This window comes from Pyrus communis, chromosome 3, assembly GCF_963583255.1.
Source record: "Pyrus communis chromosome 3, drPyrComm1.1, whole genome shotgun sequence".
NCBI lineage: Eukaryota > Viridiplantae > Streptophyta > Magnoliopsida > Rosales > Rosaceae > Pyrus > Pyrus communis.
This window is the reverse complement of record NC_084805.1, coordinates 4,989,070-4,998,931: the sequence shown is the minus strand read 5'-3', so window position 1 is coordinate 4,998,931 and position 9,862 is coordinate 4,989,070. Positions and strand designations below refer to the sequence as shown.

Sequence of the window (9,862 nt, the reverse complement as noted above, 5' to 3'; positions counted from 1 at the left end):
CCATTGATTTGATGCAGAGTTCAGATTTAGGGATGATGGGGTTCAAGGTTTAGAATTTCTGAAATGGAAGAACGGACTTTGATCAACTAGGATTTCCGTAAAGTGGGCCTTCAGAGGAAGAAGGGTAAGGAAGTTGCGGTGATGATCTCGACAACCACCGTGGGATATGCACTAGAGACTGTTGATGTCGTTGTTGGCCGCCACTCTTTGCTTTGGGGAGAAGAGAAAAGGAAGAGAGTTATTTTGTTTAATTAATTTTAATTTTCGTTAGACAAAAAAATTATTAATGGGAAATTTTATTTAAATCCATGTAACATATTTCTACATCCAGCTTGCTTTTTGCACCCATTTGATTTTTAACTAAATTATTAATATCTCTTTAAACTCTAATTTACTACCTAATATACCCCCATAAACCCAATTCAATATGTGGATTTATTTTTACACCCATTTGATTTTCAACTCTATCTTTACGCCGTCTGGAAATGGACACTGAGAATTAGGGTGTGAATTCATGTCACATTTCGACCCGGGCTCCACCACATCTTGGGTCCGGCTCCGCCGTAGCACGATATTGTCTGCTTTGGGTCCTGACCACGCCCTCACGATATTGTTTTTAGGAACTCACACGAGAATTTTTCAATGGATCACCCATCATGGGAATGCTCTCGCCCAAACTCGCTTAACTTCAGAGTTCCGATGGAACCCGAAGCTAGTGAGTCCCCAAAAGGCCTCGTGCTATATTGAGGTGGGCATGTACATATAAGGCATAGAGGATCCACTCCCCTGGGCGATATGGGATCTAATAATCCACCCCTTAGGGGCCCGACGTCCTCGTCGGCACACTCGCACCGAACGACATAGTGGCTCTAATACCAAATTGTCACATCCCGGTGTGGGATGTGGTGGGGGCCTGGGCCAGGATGTGACAATTTAGCCATGGCTGACAACAAGACTGACATTTCTATAGATGTTGACAACAACCATGTATCACCATCTCTCTCTATGTGGTGTCTGTTTCATGAGCATATGTGTCTGTTACCATACCTTTTCATAGGAATCTTTCTATAGGCTTCATGGAGTGCATAGAACACTAGTAATCAAATTGGGTTTGTTCGAAAACATTATTGTTTGGTGATAACTTGTGTATCGTGGCAAGGAAGAGAGAGGTAAGAACAGTTGTAAGGCTGCTTGAGACAGGTGCGACAATCAATGGAAGAGACCTACATGGGTGGACTAATCTCCATAGAGCATGTTTCAAAGGGAAGATAATCATTCGAATGCTGCTTGAAAAGGGTGTGGATATGGATGCTAAAGATGAGGATGGATACACCACTGTGCAGCGGAGTCGAGATCCAGATGTGATTGAGATGTTAGTCAAGAAAATAGCTGATGCTAAAGCTCGAACTAACAAAGGTGTGACTGCACTGCAGATTGCTGAGTCTTTGCACTACGTTGGGATTACTAGGATACTTATTCATAGAGGTGTAGCAAAAGACAATAGTAATATGGCACATATCTTGACCCATGCCTTAGTTTCATTTAGGAAAATATCTATGGGACTAGAGAAGGAGGTCATCAAAGGAGGAATGAAGAAGAAGAAATCAAGTCGAGCTAGAGCTCTTCGTGGGAGCTTCAATCGTTCGATGTCATTAGCTGTTGTTTAGCTAGTAAAGCTGGAGCTAATATTGGTGCATTGGTATTTTGAGCTCACAATGATGCTATTTTTGACTGAAAGTATATGCGGAAGAAGTTGTTGACTCATTCGTACGTAATATGTTCATTCAAAATTAAAACACCTAAATACATATATTAAAACAAACTTGATGTGTATCAAAATTGATTGTAATTCCTTATATATGCTAATAAGTTGATGTATTGTATTGTACGTTTGTCACTTGATCTACAACATACGACATTGTAAGGAATGAGATATTCGTGAACGAAATTTTGCAGTATATATTGCTTGTTTAAATCCCTAATACATATTATAATTGTTCGGCTACGAATCTTAAAAGCCGGCAAGAAAATATCATCATTTACCAGCTCATTCTCAAGGGGTCTTGAGCGGTAAGTTTCGTGCATTGATACACAAATTGAGGTCCATGGGTGTCGAGAAATGCTTCAATATTTTAATCATCTTCAAGATCCACGATATCATTAGTGACTACATTCTCTAGCCCTCGAAGTTGCTTAAATTGATCCACACGCCCCTAGTATTTTGAGTACAAGTTTTTCACTTTAATATCACTGCTTGTTTGACTCTTTTTGTGCCGAAGGTAGAAACTGGTGGCATAGGGTGATCTTCACACAAATGTACCTACAATACACAAAGTCATTAATCAATTTAGAGTTATCAAATAAGATAAAATAAATATATATGTAAAAAGAAAAACATATCTTATACCTGGATAAAATGATGATCTTCAGTTAGATAACCAATGGCAACCTCACGTATGTCAGTATGACTTGATTGAGATGATGACTCTAGAGAGTATGGAAGAAACGTAATGCATTGTGTCATGCTCAAGTGTATCAAAACCACGTTATAACATGTAGCAATAATATGCCCTATATCTGGCATGGTCAACCAACTATACTCTGGTGCAAAACCATCTTCAAAATAATCATGTGCTTGCTCAATCTTTGCATACCTGTCGTTCCCTACAAAACACTCCTAAAAAAAGAGAAGGAATTTGACGTAGTTGATGTAGTAAATCTCTTCGTACCTTACGCCATCCAAAATACTCATCTTCTAAACTCCAAAAAATTGAAATCAAACAAACAAAAAATTCATAAATTGAGTCGTACCTTGGTTGGAGGATTCAAAACTTCAAAATCACCATCCATCAATGAAAAAACTTGTTTTTCTCTATGAGAGCTATTAGGGTTTTAGCCGGAATAAATGTAGGATAAACAAAGAGTGATCGTAGGGTTTAATTATAGTGTTTGGGTTTATTGATAAATTTGAGTTTTATTATTAACTTCATTTTGTACTTAATAGTAATTATGCAATAGGGTAAAATAGACAATTAACATTTAAAATTTAAGTTGGGTGTAAAAAGAGATTACATGGGTTTAAGTAATATAAATGATTATTAATTTATTAATTTTTAATCTGAAGAGTGGGCCTCGCACTTGCCACGTCATCATTTAACAATCAAATTGACAGAAAATTTAACAAATGCCTAACATTGCAACGAATTCGTAAGAAGATGTGTGAGATTGCAATGTTTAAAACATGAGGTATGAGATTGTGGTGCGACCTATAGTTGAGGTGGTTTTGTGTAATTACCCTAAAAACTTCAAATTGATTTCAGATCCGTAAAAACTAATTTATGCAAAATCCGTTTTACAATCCATGCACTTCTGCAAGATAAGTTTCATAGTTTTACGTCATTTTGCAAGATCAATTTCTAAATTCCTGCACTTCTGCAAGATCGATTTCAAAATTCCTACACTTATGCAATATATGTTTCAAAATTCAAGCATTTCTGCAAGATCGTTTCCAAAACTCATGCACTTATGCAAGATCAGTTGCAAAACTCCAGCATTTCTGTCAGATCAGTTTCAAAATTCTTGCATCCAAATCATCAAAACTAAAAAAAAAAAAATACTACAATAAAAAAACCAAAAATAAAAAATCTTAATGGTTCTCATAAAAAATAAAAAATAAATAAAACTCATAAATCTAGGGAACAATACGAAAAAAGAAGTTAGGTGAGAGAGAAGTATGGAGAAGTAGGCAAGAGAAAGGAAGAGGAATGAGAAGAGAGAAAATGAGAGAATACTGAAGAAAAAAAAGAGGAAAGATAAATAAGGAGATAGAAATCCATCTCCAAACATAGAGGGGTAAAGTTGTAAATGCAAAGAATTTAAAAAAAAAAAAACAACTATGACATCACATGTCACATAGATAAGTTTTGTCCTTCTATGAAATAAATAAAAAAAATTGTCTCTCTCCATTAACACACCCCAACCCGGAATGTCCACCTGGACTCCGAATCGAGCTGTGTTGGCCGACACTAGAAGGGTGACGAAGCCATAAAGTGCCTAAATGTAAGAGTGCGCTTGTGAGTGGGAATGAACCCATTTTACACTTGATGTCAGAGCATAAGTAAAGTATAGTAAAGTAGAATGAGAATTATACCATCGCAGGTACTCTACTATACCAACTTTTGCCAAGATTCCTTGTTGACACAAAAGCTCTGCGTCTAAAACCCAGAGAGGAGAAAAACAAGGGTGAGTGGGCCTAAAAATAAAACTTTGTAAAAACTTTTTTAAAACATAACAACCCCTCGCCGTAAAATAAGTGTAGTTTACAAAACATAGCATACTACATATAGAATTATAATACTTATCGTAAACAGTAACATCTCAAAAGTGCAAAACTTCACAATATTTCATAAATAAACCATAGCGTGCGACAACCACAATAACTCACCTAAACGAATAGGTGCTCATCGACATATGTTGACACACGAGTTCATGCAGAGGCATTCTGACATGAACAGGACTGGGTGTAATATTGATTTACGCTCTAGTATTACAATCATGTGAAGACTGTCCTAATTGCTATAGTAATCTAGGACATGACTGGCATCTACAATGTATCCAAAGTGAGCGTACGGTGCGATGTGAAAATACACGTGAAGACTGGCCCTGGCCTGGGCGAGTACTAACACCAATGTAGCACACGATGAGCAGATAACGTAAATATGATCATGACACAATAATTCAACAATTCTAGTCAATATAATACTATTCCTAGCCGTAAATATAATTAAGGCATCCCCCACAATCCGCTTACCTATGCATCTTATAAGATTATTCATAATTTCCTAACAATACGACATTTCCTTATAACCGTTAATTTAATTATGGCAATCACGTATAAAATTCATTATTAAATATATATATATATATATATATATGTGAAAACTAAACAAATATACATACTATATAAAAGAAAAGACCCACTCATGAATACTTGCAAGGTCGTAGTCGTTCGAACTAGGAAAGCCGGAGTCTCCGATAGTAATCACACCTAAGCATAATATTAGGTCCCGTCAGTAAAACTCAACTAAAACAATTAAATTTGGGAAAACGGAGTGCGGATTTGGAATCAGGGCGTCGAAATATGCTAAGAAGGGTCCTAGGCAATTTTCGTAAAAAGTCAACGGTAAACCCTAAAAAATCAACCGAGCCGCCGAGACGGTCAACTACGTTAAAACTTTGGAATTTTACTGAATAGATATCAAAAATAGACCCGGGACATCAAAATTAGCCTAGGAGAGGTCCCGACGAAAACCCAAAAAAGTCAACATAAGGAATATTCCAAGAATATTTCTTCTTCTTCCTCACTACTCCGATCGCTGGAGCCATCGCTGGTAGCCGGGAACATTGTCAGAATCTAACCTTTTTTTTTCACTGAAAACCCACCAAAACTGGGCTTATTAGCTGGATTTCTAGAGAATTTTCAAATGGCTATAACTCTCTCATTTCTTAACCAAAATCAATCCATAATATATCAAAACGAAGCCAGAGAAGAGTAGAACAAGATTATACCTCTTTGGAGTTCAAAAAGTGGTCAGAGATGGCCAGAAAATGCCTGCAAAAGCACGGAGGTCGCTGAAAATTGGAGAAAATTCAAATGGTTATAACTTCTTCCATACTCAACAAAGTTGGGTGATTCAAAAACGAAAATCATACCTCTCGATGAGACTAAAAGAATGGTACCTTTCTCAATGCTAACTCGCCGTGAATTGGCCAAAAAATAGCCATAAAGGTCACTGTCCGACTGAGATTCGATCCTGATGATCCGAAAAGAATTTCAAGGTGAGTTCGGGTGTTCTGAGCTCGTGGTGCTCTTTATTTGGATGGTGGTGCTCGGAAAATTGGTGCACCGTGTGTGCACAATGAGTAGAGAAAATGGAGTATAAGAGAAAGAAAGAGTGCCAAGAGAAAGATGAGTGTGTGAGAAAAAGGACACTTGGCAAGAGAGAAGTGGAGAGTTTGGTGTGGGTGTGGGCCCTACAGGCCAAAAGATCATTAAAATATCCCACCAAAAAATATTAAAATAATAAAGGACCAAAATTCAAAAGTACAAAATTACTAAAGTACCCTCACGTTCGTATTTCTGTAATATCTTCGTCGTAACTCCGAATTTGATTTCGCTTACGCCTACACGTTCGTACCATCGAGTACTTTGAAAATATGGTAAAATCATAGCTCATATATGTCATAAAATGACGGCCAACAAAAGTCAACAATCTCGCCTCAAGGGGCATTTTGGTCAATTCACTCTTTTAAAATTATTAAATTCATAAAATTAGGGATGAGTTATTATATCCACAATATAGCCTTATATTAGGCTTTATGTGTAATTTACTCGTATAATTAAATTTGTTTTCCTCAAAAGTTCATCATTTATTGCTTTTGTTTTAATATAGCAATATATTTAGACTAAGCAAGTCAATCAATTTTGTCAATACCAAAGTGCATTGAAAGTTAATGGAGTTACTGTTCACTTTGAATAGTAATTGTCTTGGAGCAAGTCAACCCATGCACGAACTGTTATGTAAGTTACTATTTACAAATAACCATTTTTTTCTATTAAATACATAATTAAATTATCTAATAATTATCAAATGGGTAAAATAAGGAAAGTGTTATTGTCACTCCAAAAATCTCATTCTACATTCCTCACAAGTGTATTTTTCTTTCCTAATATAGAAAGTTTGGAGTGCTGAATGAGATTTTTGAAATGCTAATAACAATTCCCTAAAATAATTTTGAATTTGTTGCTCAGATTGTGCCATGTGCCCATATTAATCAAACTAAGGTCATTGCCAACTGCCCAAAGTTTCACTTTACCACATACACTTTATTATATTATCCTTTACCTCGTGTACTTATTTTTCTTGTTCCACTTTACCTTTAACTCTATTACGAAAACCCATTAGCTTGCCAGAGTATGAGTATTTGGTAATTTATCCAATAATAAAGTATAGTTTCTTTTAACAACTCCATTAATATTCAATATAAAATGAATTAAAAAACTGAAAACCAAAATGTCAATAGCCACCACCATCCCACCTTTCTCTGACCATGGCATCACGTTTTTGGATATGACCCTCCCAAAGTACAGTTGGTAATGAGTTAGGTTTAGCGAGTTTGGGTCAAGTTAACCATAAACCTATTTCTAAACGAGTCATCCAAACCTAATCCGTTAAGCTTGCGAGTGGAAATGATTAAATTCAAAATGATACGTTTTGTTAATAGGTCAACCATTTCACCATTTAACAAACAAAAAAAATTGTTGTTTATTTTTCAATTAAAACCTAGTTGTGAGATCATGAATTATGGGGTCTTGACTAATGGCACCTCATGTAGTAAGAAAGAAAGGAATCCTTATAGCCCATGACTCTCGAACTATCAAACTAGTCAAGCTTCTTAGTCATAATTGAAGTAAGCAATTGGTTGACTTGTTAGGATATGTTGTCCAACAACCTTAGTCTGACAAGTTAGGCTTAAGTGCGATACTTGTATTACTTTTCTCCTAACTAAGAAAACCCTAATTCATGTCAAGTTAGGATATTCTGGGGATTAGGCAACATAATTGTAATCCTAGAAGGATTGAACATCTTATCTTAGATTCCCTCCTAGATAGTCTTCTAATTTAATAAGGATTATAATCTTCTGATTTAATGAGGATTACTCTTTCAAGATCTCTATATGTGAAATCCCGTCCCCAGTTTTCACTATTTAAAATTACGTATCTCGTATTTCGTATTCATATTCGTACTTTTGACGCTTTTGTATTTACGGTGTTTAGTTTTTTTATGAGTAAAAGGACCAAAACGCCCTTAATGGACTAAACGGAATTTTGAGGACGTATTTGATTTGCATATATTTTCCTATTTTTCTTACGTATTTGGATAGTACTCGTCGATACAAGCATGTGAGTACAAACGGAACGCAATTTGGAGTTACAACGAAGAAGTTATAAACGAGCAAAGAAAAGGGTGAAATGGTCATTTGACCATTATCTGGAAGGCTCCAGATTTTTCGGAGCAAATATCTGATGCCATGTGTGTGGCTGTGATGAAAATGAGATGAGAGAAAATAAGAAAAGGGGAGAGAGAGGTCAGTCAATTAGGATAGGGGATAGGAAGGAGCAAATCAGAAATGAAAGTAGGGTGGCAAAGGAGAGAAGGGAATGAACACAGGACCCGGACCTCTTCCTCCTGACTCATGCATTGTGACCCGACCCATTTCCTCCATATTTTCCAATGGTTTTCCGTCGGATGTCCGACGAATTAGACCGATCTACCACGCCCAATCATCATCTTGTCACTCCCTCTTCCATTTCCACCCAAAACTAGAAGAAATTTGGTTGTAAATTGGTGAAGAACCGTCAGTGGGTGTAACGGTTCGTGTGAAAATTCCTCAAATCCTAAAGCTAACTCCTTCAATTACCACCACCAAAACAATCATCTAGAAGCCAGGAACAAAGCCCAAACAGGTTTGGGGGCAGTGGAACACCGGAGGTGACGAATCGAAGTTCACCCTTTTTAAGGTTTCCTGCGAGTTCGAGAGAAATTAGAGCTTTTCCCGACCAAATTGGCCATAGTCATAGGTATGAAACTTGCTTCACTCATCGAGATCTTCATTTTGGTGAAATTTGGTAATTTTTAAAGTTAGGTGAAATTTTCCAGTGAGGTGGGGCTGTCGGCCGCCGCGTGGCTGCGGTGCATGGGCCGAGACCCCACCTGCCCTTCCTAAGCTAAGTTGGATACCTCGATTCTATATGTGACGTACGATTGACGAAATCTCATCATGTGAACATAGTTTTGTTAGAGACCACCATTTGGTCATTATATGAATTGACGATCCGCTAATTGGATCGACACGAAAATTTAATACGTAATAGTATGTAATATTTGAAGACATTAGGAATTGACAGATAAAGAATTCGATGTACAGATCTTCCCGTATTGAATTTATAAGTTTGTAAAACTTAACGTCGACTGCCACTTAATTTTAGCAATTGGCGGAGATCTAACCATTGTATCGTTCCAAAACTTTAGGATATTGTCCTAGAAGATTATTGAGACTCTTGGAAAGTTATGGATCAGAAATCTAATAGGCGGATCTTCCATATTAGATTACTAGGGTTGTGGACCCTACACTCGATCTTGATCGACGATTGACTTTTTAGTCAACTAGTCCGAGTTATTCTAGCATGTTGTTTATCTTATAGTGTTGTTAAGAACTCATGGAGCTTAGTGGGCTCATTGTGTTGACGTGTGTCTCGATTTACGTACTAGCGACTATAATATATGTGATTTTTATTGAATTGTTATTTTTATACTTAGCCATCGTTCTATGTTTCTTAATTGTGATTTGACTGTGGATTGGAAACATTTATGAAATGTGATTTGACGTGCATGTTTGAAATGCGGTTTGTGTTGTATGATTGGCATGATGTGATGAAATGTAAGGGTTAGTAGTGGACCATTAACCCATTGTCATGGGGTGTGTTGCTTCAACACTTGTTTCACATCTTGTTTCCTTATTTCACTTCTTATTTCGTTCAACCCTTCTAAATTCAGTACTTGGTTCATGTATTGTTTGTTCGAGCGTTGTTATATTTCTTGGACTTCCGCTCGTTTCCATTGAGTGATCCAAAACTGGGTTCCACTAGGGTTTCGTTGAGTGGTCTGGTTCCCTGCTTCGTCTGGATTCCATTGAGTGCTTTGGAATCCCTCGTACTCCGTGATTTTATTAAGTGGTCTGGAATCGTACCCAGCTTTTCGTTGAGTGGTCTGATATCCATTGTACTCCATGATTCCGTTGA

At 36.9% G+C, this 9,862-nt stretch overlaps 1 protein-coding gene across 1 annotated transcript; it reads left to right on the top strand.

Moving 5' to 3' along the window:
* Nucleotides 1-1,304: 1,304 nt before the first annotated feature.
* On the top strand, nucleotides 1,305-1,667 carry LOC137728109 (protein VAPYRIN-like). The gene has a single exon (XM_068466991.1). It carries the CDS (start codon nucleotides 1,305-1,307, stop codon nucleotides 1,665-1,667), a length of 363 nt encoding a protein of 120 aa, XP_068323092.1.
* Nucleotides 1,668-9,862: the final 8,195 nt, after the last annotated feature.

Excerpts from the sequence above, each read along its gene's own strand:
- LOC137728109 (XM_068466991.1), top strand. The coding sequence starts at position 1,305 with ATGGATGCTAAAGATGAGGATGGATACACCACTGTGCAGCGGAGTCGA.